The following is a 27402-nucleotide window of genomic DNA, read 5'->3' as shown; positions in this document are numbered from 1 at the left end:
GATGGTAGTTTCCTTAGAACTTGGAGTAAATTTTCAGTGTCTTCCATGGTTTTAACTGTTTTTAAGAAGTCTTGGTATTTTTCTGATTTTTTTAATCTTTTATGTGTGAAGTTCTCCCCCTCTGCTGGGAAAAAATACTTTAGATCTTTTCTTTGTTCTAAGATTCTGAAATTTTATAACCAAGCCCCAAGCTGTGGGTGTTTTCCATGCATTGTATTTGGATTTCGGTGGACCAAAATCCAAATTTTTTAAACCAGGAATTGTACTTCAATTCTCAAAGCTCTGTGTTCTTTCTTTTTTTCATACTCTTCTGTTTCATGTTTTGTCAGTGCATAACCTTTTTTTTTGGCTTCTTGCATTATTAGTTGTTGCTGCGTTCTGTTTTCTGTTTCCACTAGTGTTTGTTTTTTCTCAAATGTTTGATAATCCTTGACTACCCTTTCATTTTTAAGAGGAAGACATAAGCAGTTGATTGGAAGTTTGTATGCAGAGGTGGAGCTTGTCCACAGATGGCCAACCATCCTAGTCTGAAGGGTTTTCTAGGACACACAACTTTCAGTACTAAAACCATGACAACAGGATGGGCAAAATAGAATGGTTGGTCACCCTACGTTGTCCTCACCTTAAGGTAATTTGATAGGGACCTAGCATTCACTGGAGGATTTCTAGCTTTCAGTATCTGTACCTGTTTTTTGAATTGTTCACTTTTCCCAGGAAGGACTCTTCCTAGCATCCCATTTGAGGCATGGATGCCTGGCTGCTGGTGTTAGAGCTGAACAAGGGAAAAGAGGTTGAAATTTCAGTGTTTCTTCTCAGTATAGTGCTTTTGTTCTCAGCTGGGCTATGATTTCTGATCCAGAACCTCTCTTTGGTTTAACCTTTTCTGAAAATAAACTTCCAGTGTTCTGCTACAATGTAACAGTATTTTTGAAAAGCAGTATGTCAGCTTTCTATTAAAATCAAAAATACATTTACTCGGCCTGTAGTGAGGGAGAGTTTGAAATTATAGGCATAAGAAGTGTTCTTTTGATGAAGCAGAGATTTGAGACCATGGTAGAGTGTAGGATTGAAAAAATAATCAAAAATATTGTCTTGGACTTTAGAAGGGATATCTTTCTGAGGCTAGAATGAAGGAGGTGAAGTTGGTTACTGAAATGAAGAAGTGTGAACGTGTGTTCAGAGGAAATGAAGTAGTTCCTGCCTTTTGACCTCTGTTTTCTCTGTTAAGAGTTGAGGTGATCTGTGGGGAGTAAGGATGGCAGAGGGTGATTGTGGCCTTGAGGAAATTGGTCAGCATTAAAAATAGCAAATATGCTGGACTGACACAAATATGCGGGATGAAAGGAATTATTGACCAAAAGCAAGTAGGTAGATTTTGAGTAGGGCTGTGATCAAATACAGGTATATTGGGAGTGAAGTCTAAAAGGGCCGAAGGTCAACCTGGAAAATGGCTATCAGAGTTGGGATGCTTTGAATGTAAACCATTTCTGGGTAATGAAGAGACACAAACCTGTGATTTTTAAAGTTGTCAGAACCAACAGTATCATCTAATAACTTGTTACAAATGCAAATTTGGGGGCCCTGTCCTAAACCTAATGAACCAGAAACTCTGGGAGTGGTACAATTCTTAAGAAGTCCTCTAGTGGATTTTTTAAATTTAATTTTTAGTTGGAGGATAATTGCTTTCAATATTGCAATGGTTTCTGTCATATATCAGCGTGAATCAGCCATAGGTATACATATGTCTTCTCCCTCTTAAACCTCCCTCTGACCTCCCTCCCCACCCCACCTCTCTAGTTGTCACAGAGCATCAACTTTTAGTTTATGCACACCACCGGTCTAGGCTGAGGCTACTTGAATTGGTTGCTTACGTCGGATATAGGTGAAGTTCTTTGAATATGATCAAGATAATGAATTATGGGACAAAGGTGTTGGCTCAGTTAGTCCACCCAGATTTTGAAATCACTTAAGTCTTTGGAATGACAGGTGAAACTGACATCTCTTTTAAGGGTCAGGGTTTTCAAGGAATGTGTTAGAGTGACTAAAAAGTTGATGGATGGAAGTAGATGGCTTCAACCTTAGAGGAAGAGAGGTTGTTCCAGTAGCATAAACTAGTAATGGAGAAACAGCTTACTCTATACTTAACCACTCAGAGATGTTCATTCACTCACTCACTGGTATGAGGTGTCAGGAATACTGTGTTGCAAAAGCCTTTGCTGTTATTGAGGTGTAGGAAGTGTTAGAGAATAGTGAGGTCTCTACTACACGTGGACATCACCAGATGGTCAGTACCGAAATCAGATTGCTTATATTCTTTGCAGCCAGAGATGGAGAAGCTCTATACAGTCAGCAAAAACAAGACCAGGAGGTGACTATGGCTCAGATCATGAATTCCTTATTGCCAGATTCAGACTTAAATTGAAGAAAGTAGGGAAAACCATTAGACCATTCAGGTATGACCTAAATCAAATCCCTTACAATTATACAGTGGAAGTGACAAATAGATTCAAGGGATTAAATCCAATAGACAGAATGCCTGAAAAACTATGGACAGAAGTTCATGACATTGTACAGGAGGCAGGGATCAAGACCATCCCCAAGAAAAAAGAAATGCAAAAAGGCAAAATGGTTGTCTGAGGAGACCTTACAAATAACTGAGATAAGAAGAGAAGCTAAAGGCAAAGGAGAAAAGGAAAGATATACCCATCTGAATGCAGAGTTCCAAAGACTAGCAAGGAAGATAAGAAAGTCTTCTTCAGTGATCAGTGCAAAGAAATAGAGGAAAACAATAGAATGGGAAAGACTAGAGATCTCCTCAAGAAAATTAGAGATACCGAGGGAACATTTCATGCAAAGATGGGCACAGTAAAGGACAGAAATGGTATGGACTTAACAGAAGCAGAAGATATTAAGAAGAGATGGCAAGAATACACAGAAGAACTATACAAAAAAGATCTTCATGACCCAGATAACCACAATGGTGTGATCACTCACCTAGAGCCAGACATACTGGAATGAGAAGTCAAGTGGACCTTAGGAGGCATCACTACAAACAAAGCTAGTGGAGGTGATGGAATTCCAGTTGAGCTATTTCAAATCCTAAAAGATGATGCTGTGAAAGTGCTGCACTCAACATGCCAGCAAATTTGGAAGACTCAGCAGTGGCCACAGGACTGGGAAAGGTCAGTTTTTGTTTTTTTTTTTATTCCAATCTCAAAGGCAATACTAAAGAATGTTCAAACTACCACACAATTACACTCATTTCACATGCTAATAAAGTAATGCTCAAAATTCTCCAAGCTAGTCTTCAACAGTACATGAACCGTGAACTTTCAGATGTTCAAGCTGGTTTTAGAAAAGGCAGAGGAACCACAGATCAAATTGCCAACATCCGCCGGATCATCAAAAAAGCAAGAGAGTTCCAGAAAAACATCTCTTTCTGCTTTATTGACTATGCCAAAGCCTTTGACTGTGTGGATAACAACAAACTGTGGAAAATTCTGAAAGAGATGGGCATACCAGACCACCTGACCTGCCTCTTGAGAAACCTATATGCAGGTCAGGAAGCAACAGTTAGAACTGGACATGCAACAAGAGACTGGTTCCAAATAGGGAAAGGGGTATGTCAAGGCTGTATATTGTCACCCTGCTTATTTAACTTCTATGCAGAGTACATCATGATAAATGCTGGGCTGGAGGAAGCACAAGCTGAAATCAAGATTGCTGGGAGAAATATCAACAACTTCAGATAGGCAGATAATACCACCCTTATGGCAGAAAGTGAAGAACTAAAGAGCCTCTTGATGAAAGTGAAAGAGGAGAGTGAAAAAGTTGGCTTAAGCTCAACATTCAGAAAACGAAGATCATAGCATCTAGTCCCATCACTTCATGGGAAATAGATGCGGAAACAGTGGAAACAGTGACAGACTTTATTTTTCTGGGCTCCAAAATCACTGCAGATGGTGATTGCAGCCATGAAAGTAGAAGACACTTATTCCTTGGAAGAAAAGTTATGACCAACCTAGACAGCATATTAAAAAGCAGAGACATGGCCAACAAAGGTCCATCTAGTCAAGGCTATGGTTTTTCCAGTGGTCATGTACGAATGTGAGAGTTAGAGTATAAAGAAAGCTGAGCACTAAAGAATTGATGCCTTTGAACTGTGGTGTTGGAGAAGACTCTTGAGAGTCCCTTGGACTGCAAGGAGATCCAAGCAGTCCATCTTAAATGAAATCAGTCCTGAATATTCATTGGAAGGACTGATGCTGAAGCTGAAACTCCAATACTTTGGCCACCTGATGCAAAGAACTGACTCATTGGAAAAGACCCCCCCCCCGAAAAAAAAGGAAAAGACCCTGATGCTGGGAAAGATTGAGGGCAGGAGGAGAAGGGTACAACAGAAGATGAGATGGTTTGGATGGCATCACTGACTCAATGGACATGGGTTTGAGTAAACTCCGAGAGTTGGTGATGGACAGAGAGGCCTGGCATGCTGCAGTCTGTGGGGGTTGCAAAGAGTCAGACACGAACTGAACTGAAAGGAAGAGAGGCCGTTTAGAGAGAGCCAGGTTTAAGATATGGTGAAAAGATAGAAGGAGCATTCATTGAAGACACTGGAAAAAGGGAAGCTTAAAACATTTGTTTCTTAATTGTCTCACCGTTTTCTAGTCTTTGATCATTTTCATATCGTTTCATTTCCTGGTGTTCTTTTATATTTACCCTTCTATTCTCCTTGCCACCCTTGGCCCTTTTCCTTGGACTTTGTGCAGGCTGTAGACTGGTGCTGCTCTTTAATTTGTGGAGTTCAGAATTGTCTTTTATCTGGGGGCTGTCTATTTGTACTGTGGGGGGAATTAGGATGACAGTTTTTCAAAGATTATTAAGCCTCTGTAGACCTCATGTTTAGTCCATCTCAGATAGACTAACATAAACCTTTTATTTTAAATCACTTTGCTTACACACATAGCAAAATTTGTCCATGACTTTTAAGTTAGTAATGATGATAATGAGGAATTTTTTATTGGAATCCACAGACTGAGGAGCTTTTAATTTAGTTTAATCTTTTCCAATGAACTTTTGTTGTAGAATTTCTGCTACTAACATACTTGGACTTTAAGTAGTGAAATAAGCAAAAGGAGACAGTGTGGGTGTTCACATAGAATATATTGAATCATTATAGTTCTCAAGTGGTCATATGGGGATAGTGGAATCATGTGGCATGTTCTGTGTTGTGAGTACACAGATTGGAGTTGGAGAAGACAAGACTTTATGGAAAACTCAAAGCCCAAAGTTCTGTCCACATGACAACGTTCTCTAGATGCTATACCACATTAACTTGATATATGGTGGTTTTTGTCCCCTACAAGGTTAACTATTAATAGAAGGCGTAAGTCTACAACTGCAGTGTTAAGGGTTTTTTGGCAATTGGAGTCTAGAGATAATCACCACAGCCTCTCTTATACGTTGCTCAGGCATTTCACTGTGTATGTTCAAGCCGGTGTTTATAACACATTTTGATATCCTTTGATAAAATTTATGACTTTCATTTCTGTATTGGAATGTTTTTGAGCATTCTTACACCTGGAGATGGATACACACACGCACACATCTGATTTTAGTTGTATAAACAAGACCCTTTTAATTTTCTCTGTGGTTTCCTAACCAGGAAGTTTAGTTCATGGTTCATAAAGTGTAACATAAGCCATAACATTTAAGTGGTGAAGTATGCAATGACATTTAAACATTTTGCATTATATTTTCTACCTCCATCTCTAAGTTGGATCTTTGTTACTGGCCATTGTGTACTCTTTAGGAGCCAAGTTCTTTATTGCTTGAGGGCCTTTGCACCTATTCCTACATTCTAGTATTCTTTTCATCAAATCTTTACATGGTGAATTTCTTCTCATGTTTTAAGTTTTAGCTAAATGCCACCTCCTCAGACATTTTTCTCAGGCCATCCTAATCTCCTCTGTCGTATGATCCTATTTATTCCCTCATAGAAGTTATCATACTCGAGCTATTTTCCTGTTTAGTTATATGAATATATTTGCCTACTAGAATATAAATTACAAAAAATAACTATAAAAGAATATACAAAAAAGAAGCTATGTACTGAATAGAATGAATAGACATGGAGTGGTTGGCATTATCACTTACTTGCTGGAGATAAAATAGTAAATTAGAAAGATTAAGGGGATTTGCTTAAGATCTTACAGTCATTAAAGGAAAGAACTCAGACTTAAACCTGGAGATAGGGAGAAAAAATTGTTTTCTAGTAGTTCAGTTATTAGTACTTATTCATTCTGGTATTATCTATCCCGTCATTGCGACTATTGTGTCTAAATCATGTAGTTGTATTTTTGGATTTTCCTTAAAGTTAAACCTGTTTAACATTCTCAGAAAATTTAAAAAGTAATAATAATTGTAGTGATAATAGTAGTAGTAATAAAAATAATAATGACTGTCCATTCATTACCCTTAATGATAATGTCAGCTGCTTTATAGAGCTGTTGTGAGATTAACTAAAACAAGGTATGCAGAAGGTCCTAGACTAGGTAATTTTATGTTCTTTTTAAATATCAGTATTATTTTCTTCTCTATGTTCTTTCAATTTTCAGATATTTATTTATCTGAGCATTTATCATCTGTGTGATAGCACCAGTAACACCTTGGGCAAGCTATTTAACCTCTTGACTTCAGTTGCCTACATCCCATAACCTTGAGATAATAATAGTACTAAATGAGTTATGTATGTAAAACGCTTAAATACTGCCTGCCATGTAAATAGTTATAGCACTTTAAAATGTTGGTTATTATTATTGTCTTGCCCTGTGAAGAAACCTATAAAGCTTTGCTTTGTTTGTTTTTTTAAGACTTTTTTGATGTGGACCATTTTCAAAGTGTTTATTGAATTTGTTACAATACTACTTCTGTTTTATATTTTGGTTTTTTTGGCTGCAAGGCATGTGGGATCTTAGCTCTCTGACCAGGGGTTGAACTTGCACCTTCTGTATTAAACGGTTAAGTCTTAATCACTGGACTGTCAGGGAAGTCCAAAACTTTGCTTTCTGAAAGACATAAAATATTTGAATATTATACGTGACACTTCTCGAAGGTTATACTCAGTAATGTAGAAAATATAAAATATTTCTGTTTGTATATAAATGAGATAAAATTCAATCAGAATTCCCAGAAAAGTTTTAACAATTTAAACTGGTGAATACAATTCTAAGGACCTACCAGTTACTGAAACATTAAAAAAAAAAAAAAAAAACCCAATGTGGTAATCAAGACAATATGGTGCTGGCAGAGAAGAAAGTGAAAAAACAAGTGAAATTATTTGAAATTAGAATTAGCTAATGAATGTAATATTAAAATGCAGAAATATCACTTTGCTGACAAAGGTCTTTCTAGTCAAAGCTATGGTTTTTCCAATAGTCATGTGTGGATGTTGAGTTGGACCATAAAGAAAGCTGAGCACCGAAGAATTGATGCTTTTGAACTGTGGTGTTGGAGAAGACTCTTGAGAGTCCCTTGGGCTGCAAGGAGGTTCAACCAGTCCATCCTAAAGGAAATCAGTCCTGAATATTCATTGGAAGGACTGATGCTGAAGCTGAAACTCCAATACTTTGGCCACCTGATGCGAAGAACTGACTCATTGGAAAAGACCCTGATGCTGGGAAAAATTGAAGGCAGGAGGAGAAGGGGATTACAGAGGATGAGATGGTTGGATGGCATCACCGACTCTATGGACATAAGTTTGAGCAAGCTCCAGGAGTTGGTGATGTACAGGGAAGCCTGGCGTGCTACAGTCTATGGGGTTGCAAGAGTCAGACGCAGCTGAGCATTACATTGAATGAATGAATGTAAGAATTCAATATTGGATCAGAAGACATTTCAAGTCTATGTAGAAGGAATGAGTTATGTAATAAATGGTCTTGGGACACTGCCATTCACTTGGAAGGAAGTCAGATTGCTACTTTGTACTTTACATTCAAAAATATTCCAACCTTACTGAAGATTTAAACATAAAACAAGAATAAAACATGAAACAGTGTCATCACATCCAACATTGATGTTGCAGTAACTCTGTTCAGATACGCCCCTCTTCCCTTCTTTCTCCTCTTGCTGCACAGCATACAGTAAGAACACAAAGATGACACTAGCACCATCACAAAAAGGAATTTGGAACTTGAGTCACTAGGTTAGAATGCAACAGTAGCCATGATAAGGCCATCATATGTTACTATCATGGCTGGACACTGATGATGAATTTGAATACCTAACATACAGCAAACAATGTATTGAGCAGTGTTTAAGGACTTTACACATTTTAGTTCATTTAGTTCTCACATGAGGTAGTATGCTTCTTATCCTCACTTTATGGGCAAGGACACCAAGGCCCAGAGAGGTTAAATAACTTGCCAAAGGTCACACAGTTGGCCAGTGGCAAAGCCAGGATATCATCGCAGTTAATCTGGCTCCAGAGTCTATACCCTTAACCACTTTGCTACACTGCTTATGTAGGAAACTAAAACATATAATGAAGAAGAAATCAGTAAAATTTGACAAGGATGACAGAGGTTACATCAGTGCAGCAAAACCCTGTCATGTAATTGCAAAGAGGAGAAAACCTAGTAGCATGAAGAAATAGATACATTGAGTGGACAGATATTGATGGAAATGGTCTAGTATTTACAAAGGCATTGTACAGATGATGATTGTTAGATGAAAACCCCATTTCACTCTTTTGCCCCTAAAGATGTATCAGATTGACTGTTTTTTTTTTTTTAATTACTTATTCTGTTTCTTTATAGCAAACCCATGTCAAAAATACGTTCTGTACATACACAAGAAAAATCTATGTATATTAGTTGGTGGTCTTTCCCTCCAGAGATCAAATCATACATCTCTTTACAATATAAGTACTTGTGATAAAAGACCAGAAAACACTCAGTAGACTCTTTAACATTCTCGTTGTGAATGATTCTGACACTGATTGGTTTTTATGCAGCTTGGTAACTGCTCACAGGCAAATGTTGAAGGGGCTTACAGGCAGTATTAATGATTTTAGGCGATGCAAAGACACTCAGATGTTTAAGTGGGGTGCTGCTCTGATTCTATTTGAGGTTTAGAGAAATCTATCCAAGTACCCTGAAGCATAGATTCCAGGGGGACACGAGTAGATAGAAGAGCCTTTAGGAGGCTGTTGTGAGAAACACAGTGGGAAGTGGTAACACTAACAGAATTGGACAAAATTGAGGTGTATTTTGGAAGCAAAGTCAACAGGACCTCTTGGTGAATTGGATGTAAAGAGCAGGGAGGAACCAAGAAAGACCTGTGCTGTTAGAACTTGGTTTATGATTGGTGGTTCCACTTATTAAGTAGAGGAACATGGAGGATGAGTTTATTTGAAGCCACTGGAGAACAGAGCAGTAGGAGAAATTTTCTAAATGATAATTCCCAGACTTAAGGTATCAGATCAGATCAGATCAGTCGCTCAGTCGTGTCCAACTCTTTGCGACCCCACGAATCGCAGCACGCCAGGCCTCCCTGTCCATCACCAACTCCCGGAGTTCACTCAGACTCACATCCATCGAGTCAGTGATGCCATCCAGCCATCTCATCCTCTGTCGTCCCCTTCTCAAAGGATATGAAAATTGAGTTGTATAGGTAATTGTTACTAAATTTGTATGGGAAAGTATAAGGAGATGCCTTTCTTTTTCAGTCTGTATTTTCTCTTGTGTAAGTTTATTGTTTTGGTTAATCTAAAAGTCTGTGTTTCTTTTCATAGGTAACCCAGGTTTTTCTGCCATGTATGTGCCATTTGCAAAGGCTTTGTATTCTGCAACAAAAAGACGCTTTCCAGTTTGGATTATCAGTCATGCTGGGCATGCCTTAGCCCCCAGAGGCAAGAAGATTCTTAAAAGCTCAGAAGGTATGTCTTCGTTAACATTTGCTTTCTTTTACGGTGAACGGGTGTTCATATTTCTAGAAAGCCTGCTGAGGTTAAGAGTTACACCAGTGGAAACCTCTGCTTGTGGCATTACACCCATGATGCCACATTCTGGTAATTTTAGGATTTGAGGGGTCATTTTAGTTATTCTGCAGGTAATTTTTTTAAAGTTTGGGCAAATTAAACAGTTTGTCTAGGACTTACCATCTCTGTTTACCAACTAGTAATCAACTATATATTTATCAGTCATGTACTGTAGTTGCAGGATTGTATTAAGAGGAATGGGGAAGTGTTACAAGACATGGTCCTTAGCCATGGTTCTTACTCTAGAGAAGCTCTCATTCCCACATTTGTAGAGTGACTAAGTGATATCCCCTGGCCTGTGATCATGTGGATACTTAAAGAGTAAACAAAGGAGAGAGTAAAAGAGTTGAGTAGAATTTGAATTTGAGGGGTGGAGGTGTGTGCAGAGGTGTAACAGGCAGAAGGATTAACATGGGGGCAGGAAGAGAGATTCAGTAGGTACTTGAGGGCTGAGCAGGGCCAGATTCGGAGGAGCCTTGAAAGCTGAGGGTAGAACTGTGTGGTAGATTGCTGGAAGCCTTAAATGGAGGAAGTAGATCAGAGAGCTACAAATTACCTGCTTTTAATTCATGAGTATTCTAGCACGTTCACTCTCTAAAAAAAAAAAAAAAAAAAATGACTAGAAACAAGATAAACAGTTTCTCTGTGGGCATTCCCTAAGGGTGTGTGTGCACTCCATCGTTGCGAACCCAGGGACTATATAGAGCAAGCCAGGCCTCTCTGGCCATGGAAATTTTCAGGCAGGAATACTGGAGTTGATAACCATTTCCTCCTCCAGGAGATCTTCCCCACCCAGGGATTGAACCCACATCTCCTGCATTGGCAGGCAGATTCTTTACCACTGAGCTACCTGGGAAGCCTATTCCTAAGGGCACCGCTTTGTTAATCTGAACTGGGAGAGAGGTGGCTCTGGCTTCATTGCCTAGTTTGCCCCTGTTTCTGGTATGCTTATTCTATGGTGTGAGCATCTTCTTGTACTTATCAAGCATCTAATGACAGAGGAAACCATGTGTGGTAGGGGAGGATGAAGGGATAGGTAATATGGGAACTCTCTGGGCTAATCTGCTTACATTTTCTACAACTCTAAACCATTCAAAAAATAAAATCTCTTAATAAAACAAATACTAGAGTTTTTTAATTATTTTAATATTTGCATTATACTTTTTTCATTGTATTAGTTCAACTCCCATAACAAAACCCATAAACTTAGGTAGCTTAAATAGCAGGAGTTTATTTTCTCATAGTCTGGAGACTGTAAGTCCAAAATTAGAATTTCAGCATAACTGTGGTCTAATGAGAGCCCTCTCCCTGGCTTTCAGGTGACCACCTTCTCTTTTTGTCCTCACATGACAGAGGGGCAGGGAGGGAGGGAGAGAGAGTGAGAGGAAGCATGAGAAAGCAAGAGTGAGAGCCAGCCAACAAGCTCTCTGGTATCTCTTCTAATAAGGCACCAATCCCTTTATGAGGGCCCCACCCTTGTAACCTCCTCTAACCCTAGTTACCTCCCAAAGTCCCCATTTCCAAATACCATCACACTGTGGGCATGCAGTTGTTCAGCACAAAAATTTTAAGGGACACAAATATTCAGTCTACACAGTCATGAATGGGAATGTTATGTATCCACGTATTAATTCAATCACAAGTATTGGTCAGGGTATGTATATAACATTATACCAGAGCAATAGCAGGACATAGAAATTATCTCTTAAAACATTTTTACTAAATATTTGTTCAAGTTTTAGTAGCTGCCCTTCAGTCCATCCTCAGAAGTATTACCTTATAGGTGTTAGAAACAGGCCCTTTGAAGTCTCACTCCTGTTGAGTAGCAAAGGATAAGTTTCTCTTATAAGTGGAAATTCTTTCCACATTCATGAACATTTGCAGGCATGCTAAATTGTTTTTATTTGCAGAAGTGGGTGACAGTTAAGAGGTCATTTCTATTTTTATCCATGTCCTATTTTTGGCTTTTAACTGATACATATGGTCAAGACACAAGGTAGTTATTGCAGAATTTGAGAAACAAAATTACTCTTGTGCATACAGAGTAGATACTCTGGTTCTGTAGTTAGTATGGGATTTGGTTCTCTTTTCTTTATTCATAGATCAAACTATTCATGGGTCATCTCACTGTGAACATCACAACTCCCTGGCTCTTGACCTCTCCTCTGAATTCCTACATTTTGTAGTATAGATCAGCTTCCTGAAATGTTAGTCTTCCAGAATACTGTGTTAATTTTAAATTGACTTTAGCGTCAAGCTCTTCCCCATCCTGCTCCCCCCCCACACCCCCGCCCCACCACTACACTAGTTTATTTTATTTGTTCAAGAACCCATCTTGCAAGCATGGGCTTTGATTCTGGGAGTCCAGATTCCCATACTTAGGAAGAAAAAAGCAAACTGTGCTTCATGTACATGGGTGAAAACTAAAGGCACATGGTTAATCACACTGTAATTAAGTTTCTATAGCCTAGCAGCCAGAAGCCACAGGTCCTTTAGATCCTTCTGGATGCCCGAGAGGGTATCTGCACTTTTCCTGAGTCAGGCAACCTCTTCATCCTTCAGCTTCTGGTTGATAACACTGGTTAACTCCCGAGCGTTCAGGATACATGGAAGACTCAGGAACACTTCATTCTCAAAGCCATACATCCCTTCACAGTTGTTGACACTGGATGACTCCTGGATAGACTTTTCATCATGGATTCAATAAGATCAGCCACACTTAATCGAATAGCCCAGATGGTGTCGCCTTTGAGCTTGATGACTTATAGGCATTTTCAACCACCATCTTATGCACTTCCTTCCAATTTTCGCTGTGATTATCTGTTCCCATTTCTGGATTCAGTTCCTGGAGAGAAATGCCTGCCACATTCACTTCACTCCACACAACCACACTTGAGTCATCATGTTCTCCTAGAATCCATCCGTGGTGGCTTGGGATGAATGCGTTTTTTCAGCCATAAAATAGTGAAGTCTAGCAAAATCCAGATTACATCGACTGCCAAACACACAGTGCTTGGGTAATCCACTTAGTTTCCAGGTAACATATATGAGAATATCCACTGGGTTGGAACCACCAGTCAGGACTGTACTTGATGATCTGAGGAATGATGAACTTAAAGACATTAATGTTCCTTTGCAGCAGATTCAGATGACTCTCTCCCTCTTGCTGGCGAACTCCTGCAGTTACTGCCACAATCTTGAAATTGGCAGTGACAGAGTAATCTTTGTCTGCCACAGTTTTTGGTGTCTGAAGGAATAAGCTTCCGTGCTGCAAGTGCAGCATTTCTCCTTTGAGTTTATTTTCCAAAACACCCACGAGAGCAAGCTTATTAAAGACTTGCCCAGAGTGCTGATGCCACATGCAATACCGACTTGTCCAACACTCACTACAGTGATTTATTGTTTGGGACCGTTGCCTCTTCTTCTGCAACTGGTGGCAATCAGTTTTTCTTTAGGGAAAGAAAGTTCTTCAGATGGCTGTCAGGATTGCAGAAGAAAGTCAGAAGCCTGCATTTCCTAGGGTGCAGGATCGGCAAGGAAGGAGGAGGAGGCAGCCTTGGCTGCCTCTGAGCTTCCTCTACTATGATTCCAACTCTGTTTAAAAACAATTTTACTTATTTTGGCTGTGCTGGGGCTTCTTCATTGCTGCTCAGGCTTTTCTATAGTTGTGGTGCACGGGCTTCTTATTGTGGCAGGTTCTCTTATTGCAGACCACAGGCTCTAGGATACAAGGGCTCAGTAGTTGTAGCTCCCTGGCTCTAGAGCACAGGCTCAACAGTTGTGGCACACGAGCTTAGTTGCTCTGTGTCATGTGGGATCTTCTTGGATCAGGGATTGAACTGTATCTCACGCATTGGCAGGTGGATTCTTTACCACTGAGGCACCACGGAAGCCAGATGCCAACTCTTGAGAGTGCAATCTGAGATTTCCTTTTTCCTAATTCAATTTACTCACTAAATCTTTGAGTACTTGCCTTTGAGTATCTTTGAGCCTGTCTCTTTGCTAGCACTTACAGAAAAATACCTCTGTGCTTAATGTACTTTACATTGTTTAGTATTAGTATTATCTCACCACCCAGACTCCCTTTTTAAAGCATTACAAGTAAGATTACCCTTATCTTGGCTAATGTCCTCCTCTCTTCAAAAACAGTTTCCACACTCAGTAGTGATCAGGTCCTTGATAAGCAAGAACATCCAGACTGTTGCAGCTCTAAAGTTGCTCAGATTTCTTCCATTACCATTTTCATCTACTTTATATTTTTTATTTCCCTAATCATGTTCTGTTTAGAATGATAAATTTATAGATTAAGTGTAGTCCTTCTATAAATTCCTCCAAAAATTCTAATTGCATTTTTTTTCATAGGAACAGAAAAAAATCCTAAAATTTGTATGGAGCCACAAAAGACACCAAATAGGCAAAATAATCTGGAGGAAAAGGATTGAGGTTCAGGTTCAAAGTTAAAGTATCACACTCCCTGATTTCAAGCTATATTACAAAGCTAGTGATCAAAACAGTGTGGCGGTGTTATAAGAACAGAGAACCCAGGAAAAACCATGAATAAAGGCTCAACTAATCTTTGACAGGGGCACCAGGAATACACAATAGGAAAAGGATGGTATCTTCAATAAATGGTATTGGGAAAACTGGATATCCACATACAAAAGAATAAAAAGAGACTGTTTATATGCATAAACAGTCTATATGCATATTAAGTCATTACCTTGTACACTTTTAAAAACAGTAATGTTGTACAACCTAACTATATGCAAATTTTGTCAGTCATACTTCAGTAAAGCTGGAAAGAAAAAAAATAATTATTGAAGCTAGACCATGGATACATAGAGATCTATTATACTATTCTCTGGACTTGTGCACGTTTGAAAACTTCCACTCTTAAAAAAAAGAGTTTAAAGAAAGAAAAAGAAATATAGAATCTTAAAGCTGAAAGTGGGTGCTTATGCTCAGTAGCTCAGGTGTGCCGACTCTTTGTGACCCCATGGACTGTAACCCTCCAGGCTCCTCTGTTCGTGGGATTTTCTAGGCAAGAATACTGGAGTGGGTTGTCGTTTATACCTCTGGAGAATCTTCCTGACCCAGGGATCAAATCCACATCTCTTGAGTCTCCTGCATTGGCAGGCAGATTCTTTGCCATTGCACCACATGGGAAACCCCTAAAGCCAAAAGTATCATCATTAAATTCCATCTTAAACCCTTATTTTTCAAGGAAGGAAAGTAAGGCCTAACAGGGCTAAATGACCTTGTGTCAGTGAATGGTAGAATCCAGACAGGATGCCAGCACTGCTGATCCTGAGGCCAGTGCTTTAGTCCTGTGGTAGCTCATCCCAGGTGGCTGGTGCAGCGAATAGCCCTTCGTGGTCATAGATTGTATCTTGGTCTGCCATCCTTTTCCGCTGTGACTTGTAAGGGGGACTGGGTAAATGGAGTATTGATGAGATTATGCAACTCGGCAGATGCTTGCCTAAATCCCTCAAAATGCTATTTTTCATAGTGTCTTTCTCTTTTTACATGTATGTGTGTATATATTTTTCTGTGAATGCGGTTTACTTGCGAGCCTTTTACACTTTGCTTAAATACTAGGGTATGCTTTGAAAGGCAAGTAACTATGGATTACCTAGCAATGAGAGATTTTGTGAAGTGAAATTGAATATATAGATTTCATTGCCTTGATTAAAAACATCTATTTCCACAACTATCACCTTCAAATGTGACTGAAAGTGAATCAAATGTGTGGTATACACTTGCTTTACCTTGAAATAGTTTAAAAGATACGTATTTCATTGTTCTAAGTTATTTCTTCATACGTACTCAAAGAAAGTTGGGGGTTTATTACAACAGTTTTTCCTGTCAGGAAATTTATGTTTGCTTAAAATGTGCTTTGACTATCTTTGTGTTGTGTTGGAACACAGAGGTGTTAAAAGAATTCTTGGGAAACAGGCTTGCTTTACATACTAAATCTCGAAAAGCTGCCAACTGGCCTGTTATCTTAAGTCCAGAACGAGAAGAGATAACCACGGACAGGAGGAGATAGGAAGTAGTGAAAATACCTCATAGTACACTTCTTTCATGGTGTTGAAATTTAATGATGATTAGCTAGTGTGTTATATTCCTACATTCAGACCTCAGTGAGAAATACCATCATAATAGAAACTCTGTACTGAATTACCTATTGAGAAGAGTCCCAGCTCAGCCATCATAATAAGCCCTTAAGTCATACTTGAAGACAAAGACATTGAACAGAACATGAGTAGCAACTTTGAAAGTTGAAAATAGACTCAAAGAATAACCTTCCATCGATGGCTCTCAATCTTTGGCAGTTATCAGAATCACTTGGAGGATTTATTGGAACACAGATTACTGGGTGCCACCTCCTAAGCTGTTGATTCAGTGTATGTGGGGTGGGACCTGAGAATCTTCCACATTTCTAACAAACTCCTAAGTACTATCTGTCCTGGTACCACATTTTCAGAAGTCCTGCCATAGATCTTCACCAGTAAAGATGTCTTGGTGGGGAAAACCAGTAGAAAGTATCTGTTGTTATGTTTGAATTTCCTTAGCTTATGCTGCTTGTGTGCTCTTGGAGTTAATGACAGTAATTAGAGCCTGGGTCCTTTGCTACTAATGAGAACAGTGCCATCTAGAGGCATTAGCCCAAAGGGCCACCACAGGGCCAAAGGAAACTGGTTTCTAGAGGAGGGTGAAAGGGCAGTTCATCCATCCTCAAGGATTTCTCAACAGCCTACTAGGTTATTGTGTGTGGTGCTACAGATGTATACGAAGAAATGAGAATGCCGCCTTTTAGTGAATTTCCACCCATGTTGTGAGTACCCCAAAAGTTCTATAAAGGGCAGATGGGGGTCTGAGCTTCACCAGTGGCCCCCCACCCCACCCCCCCGCCCCGCATTCAACCAGAGCAGTTGTGCTTTCATCCGTTTTACGTACTGGAGGCTGTATTTGTAAACGCACGCTACAGTCGATTGATTTGGACAGATATATTATTCATCATCCAAGATTATTGTTCTAAAGTACAGGTTTTCTGACATGCAAAATATGGTGTGAAAAATACATAACTACTGAGAGAAAAGACATAAGCTCTAACCACACATCAAATGTTGAAAGTATGTTTTGCTTCATATTAGCACATGTTAAAATTATGAACAGTTGGAAATAATATTCTAGTTGCGCCACATTATCACAGTCATAAATTGAGTATAATTGGGAGAACAGATGTTCACCAATGTCAGAAGGAGGTGATTCAAGGGGGAAAAAAGTGTGAAAAGAAAATTTGAGGAATTAGGAGTATAAACTCTTTCTGGCTTTGATTTAGTATGGAGTCAACTTACTTGATGGCAGATTCATTATCAACTATTTTAAGTCATTTGTTCAAAACGTGTAACATAAAAGCTAGAAATCATGGGTTAGTTTCACCTGATAAAACATGAACTAAAAAAATTACACAGTCTTTCAACGAATGATGAATTTGGGCGATGTTTATCCAGAGAATCATTAAACCACTCCCATTCTAGCACCCAAAACTGAAAGAAACAGAAAAACCAGTAGGCCTTCTCTTGCCAGAACTGATTGGCAGAGGAACATGGAGGTTAGAGGGAACGACTACAAGGCAGGGACAGTCAGTCAAGTCTCAGGGCTCACAAGAAATAAACAAGTGAGTCAGTGGTAGAAAGAGGCAGAAAACCAAAGGGTAGAGCAAGAAGAAATGTTGAGAATCAAGCAAATTGTTAGATTCTCGTGGAAGACAGAAGAAAGCAGCAGACAGGAGCAGGGAGCCCAGCATTGTAGCTGAGGTCCTGTAACACAGATGGTGCCTTTGTCCTTCCCTTTGAGGTCCCTGGGTCTCTCCTCACTGCTTATACAGTGGAGTCCAGACTCCTGGGTGATGTTCAGGGTTCTACTTGATCTAGTCTCAACCTTCCTTTCTAGCCTTATACGTTCTACCTTTCCCATAACCACAAACAGACATAGAACTCATCGTGGTGTCCAAAATTATACTCACACTTTTATGCCTTTGTGTTATACTATCATGAATTTAGAGTGAATTTCATTTCTCTTTTTAGTTATGTATAGATAATGCTAAGCAACACATGATATTGTTTTGTGTGTTTTTTACAGCATGACCTAAAGAGCAAGCTGTACATTCATCTTGCTTAAAGTATTCTTTAAAATATGAAGTGCTGTTTTTAGCCCTTAATCTCCATGTGTAAACTGTTTAATTTAATTAAAGTTATCCTTAAGGTGTAGATTTGGAGTAATGATGGGCGCAGGATAGGAGACTTCACTGGTTGAGAAAATTCTGGTATAAGATTTAGAGAGTTTCTGTCTGCAGGCTCAGTCCTAGCAGAAGGCTCATGTAGCACTAATCTTTGGGCTTGTTAGTTCTGTGGTCATTGGTGACTTGTAAATACTGTTTGTGTGGCAATATAGTAAAACATATGCGTTTAGATTCAGTGTGTATCAAGATAAATATGTATGTGGGTGTGTTGTTAAAATATGTATTGTTAAATTTAGACCATTGTGATAGTGTTCAAATGTGTAGTTAAAATTAGTTATAGTAGTGTGAATATAATAAATGTATTTTCCAGGTATCTCTCTTGGTTTACGTGGAGAAAGGCATAGTACTTTTTATGTACTGTGAAAACATGGCAACATTTCTTTTCACTTTTTATAAATTCAAGAGGGTGTTACTTTCCTATTGTGATCCAATAAAACTCTATTTTCTTAAGGAAATGCTTGAGCTATACTTACTTCAATATTTTGTAATGGTATTTTCATCTATTTCTGTTTCCTCTTATTAGACTATGAGCTCCTTGAAGACAAGGGAATGTATTGTATTTACATCTGTGTTTTCAGTATTTCATGGGCCCATTAGTCACTGTTTTCTGTCAGAATAGTCAATTTAGTTCACATGAAATGAAAGAAAATAATAGTTACCAGTGTACCTGAAGATATACAATGTCAATTTTGATCCAAAATTGACAGAATTTTAGTAACTGGATCAATCAGTTTGAACAAATAGATGAAAAGTAAAGGTGAAGTATTGATATTACTTAATTTCTCAAAGAACAGATTTTACATACCTTTTGAAATAAACTCTATAATCAGTAAATGAGCTATGAAGTGGATTTCATTGAGATGGGTCTAAGAAAGAGGCTCAGGTTCTAAAAGGGAGTTGTCAATATCCTATTCAGGGCCATATATTGATAAAGAATTAGTAAATTGGATATAGTTCAGTTCACTTGCTCAGTCGTATCCAGCTGTTTGTGACCCCATGGACTGCAGCACGCCAGGCCTCTCTGTCCATCACCAACTCCCAGAGTTTACTCAAACTCATGTCCATTGAGTTGGTGATGCCATCCAACCATCTCATCCTCAGTCGTCCCCTTCTCCTCCCGCCTTCAATCTTTCCCAGCATCAGGGTCGTTTCCAATGAGTCATTCTTCACATCAGGTGGCCAAAGTATTGGAGTTTCAGCTTCAGCATCAGTCCTTCCAATGAATATTCAGGACTGATTTCCTTTAAGATGGACTGGTTGGATCTCTTTGCAGTCCACGGGACTTTCAAGAGTCTTCTCCAACACCACAGTTCAAAAGCATCAATTCATCGGTGCTCAGCTTTCTTTATAGTCCAACTCTCACATCCATACGTGACTACTGGAAAAACCATAGATTTGACTAGACAGACCTTTGTTGGCAAAGTAATGTCTCTGCTTTTCTTTCTTTTTTTTTTTTTTGTCTCTGCTCTTCAATATGCTGTCTAGGTTGGTCATCACTTTTCTTCCAAGGAATAAGCATCTTTTAATTTCATGGCTGCAGTCACCACCTGCAGTGATTTTGGAGCCCCCCAAAATAGTCTGTCATTGTTTCCATTGTTTCCCCATCTATTTGCCATGAAGTGATGGGACCAGATGCCATGTTTTCTGAATGTTGAGTTTTAAGCCAACTTTTTCACTCTCCTCATTCACTTTCATCAAGAGGCTCTTTAGTTCTTCACTTTCCTCCATAAGGGTGGTATCATCTGCATATCTGAGGTTGTTGATATTTCTCCTGGCAATCTTGATTCCAGCTTGTGCTTCATCCAGTCCAGCGTTTCTCATGATGTACTCTGCTTATTAATTAAATAAGCAGGGTGACAGTATACAGCCTTGACATACTCCTTTTCCTATTTGGACCCAGTCTGTTGTTCCATGTCCAGTTCAAACTGTTGCTTCCTAACCTGCCTTCAGATTTCTCAGGTGGTAGGTCAGGTGGTCTGGTATTCCCATCTCTTTCAGAATTTTCCACAGTTAATTGTGATCCACACAGTCAAAGGCTTTGGCATAGTCAATAAAGCAGAAAGAGATGCTTTTCTGGAACTCTGTTGCTTTTTCAATGACCCAGCGGATGTTGGCAATTTGATCTCTGGTTCCTCTGCCTTTTCTAAACCCAGCTTGAACATCTGGAAGTTCATGGTTCACATACTGTTGAAGCCTTCCTTAGAGTATTTTGAGCATTAGTTTGCTAGCATGTGAGATGAGTGCAGTTGTGCAGTAGTTTGAGCATTCTCTGGCATTGCCTTTCTTTGGGATTGGAATGAAAACTGACCTTTTCCAGTTCTGTGGCCGCTGCTGAGTTTTGCAAATTTGCTGGCATATTGAGTGCAGCACATTCACAGCATCATCTTTTAGGATTTGAAATAGCTCCACTGGAATTCCATCACTTCCACTAGCTTTGTTCATAATGATGCTTCCTAAGGCCCACTTGACTTCGCATTCCAGGATGTCTGGCTGTAGGTGAGTGATCCCATCCATTAATTCAGGCAATCTTCAGTTTAGAAACAGTTTGTTCCAAATATACTTAGTTGACTGTAACTTGGAGGACATTTTCCATATAATAAGAATGCTATAAATCATTTCCATGTTATCCTGATTTTTGATACAATTGGAATGTGATTTTTTTGCAGTGTTTTATGGAGAGTAAGCTAATGATTCCTGGAATTTTTTCAGAGTATATTAGTAATAGAGAAAGTATACAGTCAAGTATATAGATACTCTTTTAGCTTTTAGTTTTTGCTAGTAAAGTAATATCCAGAGGGCACATTGAAATTTTTTATTATTGATTGTTTATTTATACAAAGTACTTTCCCCATTAATCTCATTACTTCAGAAAACACTAAATGGTGTGTTTATCTTGCCAATCTACTGAGCAATTCCCAGAGTTAAAGACAGACTTACCTCTGATCATTACTGAAATATTCATTTCAGTAATGATTTGAATTATAATCATCCTTAAATACAGAGAAGGCAATGGCAACCCACTCCAGTACTCTTGCCTGGAAGATCCCATGGACAGAGGAGCCTGGTAGGCTGCAGTCCATGGGGTCGCTAAGAGTTGGACACGACTGAGTGACTTCACTTTCACTTTTCACTTTCCTGCATTGGAGAAGGAAATGACAACCCACTCCAGTGTTCTTGCCTGGAGAATCCCAGGGATGGGGGAGCCTGGTGGGCTGCCGTCTATGGGGTCGCCTAGAGTCGGACACGACTGATGCGACTTAGCAGCAGCAGCGGCATCCTTAAATATGTTATAGAGCCTTATTTCTAGGATCAATGAAGTTTTTAAATGTATATTATATTTAGCTCATTTTCTTTCTCTTTGCTCTAACCATGTAAATGTTTTTGGTGTCTATTTGAGGGAGGCCTTAAATGACAGGAATTGGAATGATAGCAATTATAAGTTTCATTTCTGAAATAGTTTATGCCAGACCCTTCCTCTGTACTTTAAAGTGTTATGCAAGCAACATTCCTCAGAGGCTAAAACTGCTATCTCCTGTTTATATGTAAAGAGACTTCAGCCAGAGGTTGAAGGATTTGCATGAGTCACTTAGTGAGGGGCTTAGCTGGAATTTAGAACCAGATTTATCTTGTCTCTGGTGCTCCTGATCTTTGTACTATACTATACTGTCCCAATGAAAGGACAACTTCAACATTTTCAAAAGTTGTCTATTTTGAAAAATAAAGAACTTGGATCGCACATATTATAGGTATTTGTTTTGGGGTATCAGAACAATGTGATCACTCCTGGGTAGAGTGATCAGAGAAAATTTATGAGCATAGTGAGTGTAAAGAACTCAAATAGAATATTAACTAAATCAAAATTTGGATTTGGAGACATCAGAGGCCCTATGAAAATCGAATTCTGTCTCTTCCCAATTCTGTTTTATGTTGAACTTCCTTGTTAAATGGAGAATGAATTCTAGACTGACCTGGAAAGAAGGATCAGAGCAGAACTCGGGTCACCGAGGAAATCGCCTATTTCCATAGTACCGCTGAAATAGGGAACTAAGCCTCACTGATCCAGCAAAAGGCTTTTCAGTAACTGTATGCCAGGCATTGTAGAAAAAGATAAGCAAGACATGAATAGTACAGCAGTAGTAAGTTAGGAATCATGAGGTGAGACAGACATGGGATGTTGCGGAAACTGAAAGAAGGAGGGCTACTTTACTCCTCATGGACTGAACCATAAAAAGGCTTCTCAGAGGATGTAACACTGGTTGAGAGTTTGAGGGATAAAAAGGAGTTAACTAGATTAAGCGGGCGCTGAGCACTGAAGGAAGAAAAACCAGCATGTACAGATGAAACTGAAGAGCAGTTCTTCAAAATGAGTTTTAGATACTTATATTATAGTTTGCATCAGTACCTTATAGGAGTCATGAAGGCAAGAACTTTAGTATTCCAATGATTCAAATTTTAGAAAGCTATTGACTACCTTGTGAAATTTTGAAATAGTCTACACCCTGTCATTGAGGTTAAAACCCTGATACATGTTCATTCAGTTCAGTTCAGTTCAGTTCAGTCACTCAGTCGTGCCCAACTCTTTGTGACCCCATGGACTGCAGCACGCCAGGCCTCCCTGTCCATCACCAACTCCCGGAGTTTACCCAAATTCATGTCCATTGAGTCGCTGATGCCATCCAACCATTTCATCCTCTGTCGTCCCCTTCTCCTCCTGCCCTCAATTACATGTTCATAGGGAAAACCTATTGAAGTTTTCTCTGTTCATAGAGTATCAGAGCTGGCAGCATGCTCTGAGGTTGTCTAGTCAGTTCATATTTTCATTCAACAATGATATTTACTGGGTGCTATTCACAGAGGACACAGAAATGAAAGATGGACCTTGCCTTCAAGGAGCTCATCGTCTAAAGGAGGAAATGAAAAGACAGTTATACAAGTATAATAAAATGCTAAATAAGAAGGGGATACGAGTTAAACACAAAGGAAGGCTCATTCACTTTTCCTAAAAATTAGCTAGATAAAATTTTGATTAGATCTTGAAGAATAGAAGACCCCTCTTCCTTGTGAAAGGAAGAAAGAATGTTTTGGGTCAGGACTGTGCTGGTTAAAAGGAACAGTTTGAAACATTTCTACTTAAATGTTTCAGTCTTGATTTCTCTAAACAAACAAAGATTATCAAAGCAGTGTCATAGATTTTCTTGGCTGTCTACTAGTCATATAACTGAGCCTAACCAGTGGTTTTCAATGTGTGGTCCTGGGACCAGCAGTATCAGCATTTTCTGGAAATTTAGAAATGCAAAATTTCCAGCTCCAGCCCAGACCCACTGAATCAGAGTCTGGTGATGGGGCCTAGCAATTCGTGTTTTAACAAGTCTTCCAGAGGATCCTGACGCATGCTAAAATTTGAAAACCATTGGCCTAAACTACAACAGTTCAGGGAATAATTGAGAGTCATGGGCTTCAAGGACAGAGACCTGCTTTTGAATCTCACTGATCCCATTTCATAGCTGTGTAACTGCCAATCTATTTCCTAACATCTGAGCTTTGGTATTTTCTTCTGTAAAATGAAGATAAGAATATTCCTTTCGAGGGTTGTTGTGAAGATTGATAGATACAATTTAAGTAAAACACCAACATTGTGGCTTGCACATGGTAGGCTTTCAATAAATGATAGCTACTACTATTAGTATTGTTTTTTCTTTTTTTTTCATTAAGATATTTTCCCTGGTGAAATGATTGCTTTCATTTACTGAATGAAGAGTACTTACATATTTCCTTTTAGATCCAAATGCTGAAGAAATTAAGGACATCTATGGAGTCCGTGGTCAAGTAGAACACAAATTAGCTTTCCTGAGAACTCAAGTGCCAAAGGAAATGAAGCTTGTGGTCATTGGCCATTCCATAGGCTCCTATTTTTCCCTTGAGATTCTGAAGCACGCACCTGAGCTCCCAGTAAGTATGCCTCCAAAGGTGACTGTCGGTACTTATTGTGCGCTTGCACAAGTCCTCTCAAATGTCCTTTGCACTTTTGTCTCTTCTTTAATTGATAAGTAGAACACAGAGAGGGATCCTTGGTGGCTACCTTTACCCTATCTCTGTAGTACTGTGGGCCTGTGTTGAATGTATGTTCATACCTTTCCCACCGTGTTTCAAAAATAATGCTGAACGAGGTAGGAATTTTCTGACTAAATGCCTGTGTTTTAAAAAATTAAAGCGTAGTAAATTCATAAAACTAAGATCATGGCATCTGGTCCCATGACTTTGTGGCAAGTAAAAGGGGGAAAAGTGGAAACAGTGACAGATTTTATTTCCTTGAGCTCCAGAATCACTGAAGATCGTGACTGCGGCCATGAAATTAAAAGACACTTGCTCCTTGGAAGGTAAACTGTGACAAACCTAGACAGCATATTAAAAGGCAGAGACATAACTTTGCTGACAAAGGTTCATATAGTCAAAGCTATGGTTTTTCCAGTAGTCATGTACAAATGTGAGTTGGATCATAAAGAATGCCGAAGGATTGATGGTTTCGAATCGTGGTGCTGGAGAGACTTGAGAGTCTCATGGACTGCAGGGAGATCAAATCAGTCAATCCTAAAGGAAATCAACCTGAATATTCATTGAAAAGACAGAAGCTGAAGCTCAAATACTTTGGCCACCTGATGCAAAGAGCCGACTCATTGGAAAAGACCCTGATGTTGGGAAAGACTGAGGGCAGGAGGAAAAGGGGGTGAGGATGAGATGACTTGGATGGGGATGAGATGGTTGAGATGGGATCACTGACTCAGTGGACATGAGTTTGAGCAAACTCCAGGAAACAGTGAAGGACAGGGAAGCCTGGTGTGCTGCAGTCCATGGGGTTGCAAAGAGTCGGACATAACTGAACAGCTGAACAACAGATAGTTAATTTATAATATTTTAGTTGAGCAAATGTCTGTTAAACTAGGGTGACCTGGAGTTTTTAAGTTACGTATAACCTGCTGTTGTTCATAAAGGATTATTTAAAGGCAGTCACCAACTAAGACTGAGGCAAGAATCTTGTCTAGGAAGAGAATTGTATAAGTATTCATTTTTGCTCTTGTTTAGTCACTAAGTCATGTTCGACTCTTTGCGACCCCATGGACTGCAACACACCAGGCTTCCCTGTCTTTTACTATCTCCTGGAGTTTGCTCAGATTCATGTCCAGTAAATTCTCATATCTCCTCTCAAAAGGAGGAAGATTTATCATCATCCTTCTTGACAGGAAAACAGCTATGCTTAAGGAACACTAGATCGTTATTTAGTCCTAAGTCTGCATCCTTATCTGCTTTGTAGCTTGGCAGCCTTTTTGAGATACTCATTCATAAATACTTACTGCGTGCCACTATGCACCAGATAATAAGTGAGACACTGGAGACATAAAGACCTGTTTAAAGTGCCAGGAAAGCTAGCGAACTATAAAACACTTCGAAACAAAACAAAACCTCATACCTTTACTGACATATACCATTGAAATGATGCATTAAATGCGATTCACAACATAAATTATTTCCTCATTCAACAAACTTACATATTCAGCACTTGCCATGTAACAGGCCTCATGCTGCATTTTGATGACATCCCAGTGAATAAAATAGTCTGTGAGGCCAAGAGAGCCTGAAGCCTAATGGAAAACACAGACTAACCCATAGGTGTGGTACCTACTGTCTGATGTGAATAGAGAGCGTGTGGGAGCATGAAGGAGTGCTATTTAACCTGGTAATCTGAAGGCAAGACAGGAATGATTCTTTCCTGGGACCTCCCTAGCCTGGGAGATTTTCACTCCATGTGATAAAACATCCTCAGTGGTGTCTCAGTTCAGTTCAGTTCAGTCACTCGGTGGTGTCCGACTCTTTGCAACCCCATGAACGGCAGCACGCCAGGCCTGCCTGTCCATCACTAACTGCCGGAGTCCACCCAAACCCATGTCCATTGAGTCAGTGATGCCATCCAACCATCTCATCCTCTGTCATCCCCTTCTCCTCCTGCTTTCAATCTTCCCAGCAGCAGGGTCTTTTCAAGTGAGTCAGCTCTTTGCATCAGGTGGCCAAAGGATTGGAGTTTCAGCTTCAACATCAGTCCTTCCAATGAACACCCAGGACTGATCTCCTTTAGTCTCAGCGCTCACTAGAAATTTGCTCCTTTTCCCACCGGCTTAACACACTTAACTTCTTACTTATGATTGCCATTGGGAAAATTACAACTGTAACCGCCTGGGGTATGGTGTTTCATACCAAATGGGGGCTGTTAATTTCTCACATTGGGTATAAGAAAGTATGTATTTCATCTTAAGTGTGAATTCAATCAATTCTAGATCACATTCCATTTACTGTATTGCTTCTACTCTATTTTCCCCCCCTAGATAAGGCATTTCAATCAGAAAGCAGGCTCCCCCCCCCCCTTTTTTTTTTTTTTTTAGCATTTAGCATGGCTTCTCATCTCTGTTATGCCTCTGAAGCTCCTCTGGTACCATTTTATGAGGCTACTGTTTTCATAATATCCAGTCCGAGCCCTTAGCAGTTCTCTTTGCACGGTTGCTACAACTCCTTGCTCTGGAAACAAGACACCTAGGTTCAGACAGTTGCTGTCGTACTTTGCTTGTGTGACCTTGCGCAAGTTACTGAGTCTCCCTGTACCTTTGTTTCCTCATCTGTAAAAGGGGGATAATAATGTGTTCTTCAAAGGACTTTTGTGAGAAATTATATAAAGAATGGTGGCTCAGATGGTGAAAGTGTCTGCCTACAATGCAGGAGACCCAGGTTAGATCCCTGGGCTGGGAAGATCCCCTGGAGAAGGAAATGGCAACCCATTCCAGTACTCTTGCCTGGAAAATCCCATGGACGGAGGAGCCTAGTAGGCTACAGTCCATGAAGTAGCAAAGAGTCAGACACGACTGAGCAACTTCACTTTCACTTTCTTTCATATAAAGAATGATACCTAGAACTTAAAAGTTTTATGTAAGTATTAGCTATAATTATCATAGTGGAGATAACTGGAAGCACTGGCTCAGTCATTAGGTTAACTACTGTGTTAGTAATCTCA

General features: G+C 39.5%; 1 protein-coding gene and 1 pseudogene across 12 annotated transcripts in view; one reads left to right on the top strand and one right to left on the bottom strand.

Annotated features, from left to right (window-relative positions):
• The window catches only part of LDAH (lipid droplet associated hydrolase), an 88504-nt gene that overhangs the window by 5676 nt on the left and 55426 nt on the right, over window positions 1–27402 (top strand). For 9 of the 11 annotated variants that reach the window (XR_015136444.1, XM_086325690.1, XM_086325691.1 and 6 more), the window contains 2 exons: window positions 9794–9937; window positions 24127–24296. Coding sequence is in view for 10 of the 11 variants with exons in the window: in XM_086325690.1 (XP_086181816.1) it covers window positions 9794–9937; window positions 24127–24296 (314 nt within the window). In the remaining variant the exon portion in view is untranslated. The remainder of the gene's footprint in view (window positions 1–9793; window positions 9938–24126; window positions 24297–27402) is intronic. The other 2 variants (XM_086325693.1, XM_086325694.1) reach the window with 1 other exon arrangement.
• LOC147362796 (L-lactate dehydrogenase B chain-like) lies at window positions 10436–13337 on the bottom strand (annotated as a pseudogene). The gene has a single exon (XR_015136446.1). The product of XR_015136446.1 is annotated as an L-lactate dehydrogenase B chain-like (transcript).

The sequence above is a fragment of the Bos grunniens genome, chromosome 11, assembly GCF_055505025.1.
Source record: "Bos grunniens cultivar Pamir isolate PY7600 chromosome 11, Bosgru_T2T1.0, whole genome shotgun sequence".
Taxonomy (NCBI): domain Eukaryota; kingdom Metazoa; phylum Chordata; class Mammalia; order Artiodactyla; family Bovidae; genus Bos; species Bos grunniens.
This window is presented reverse-complemented; position numbering and strand designations above follow the sequence as displayed.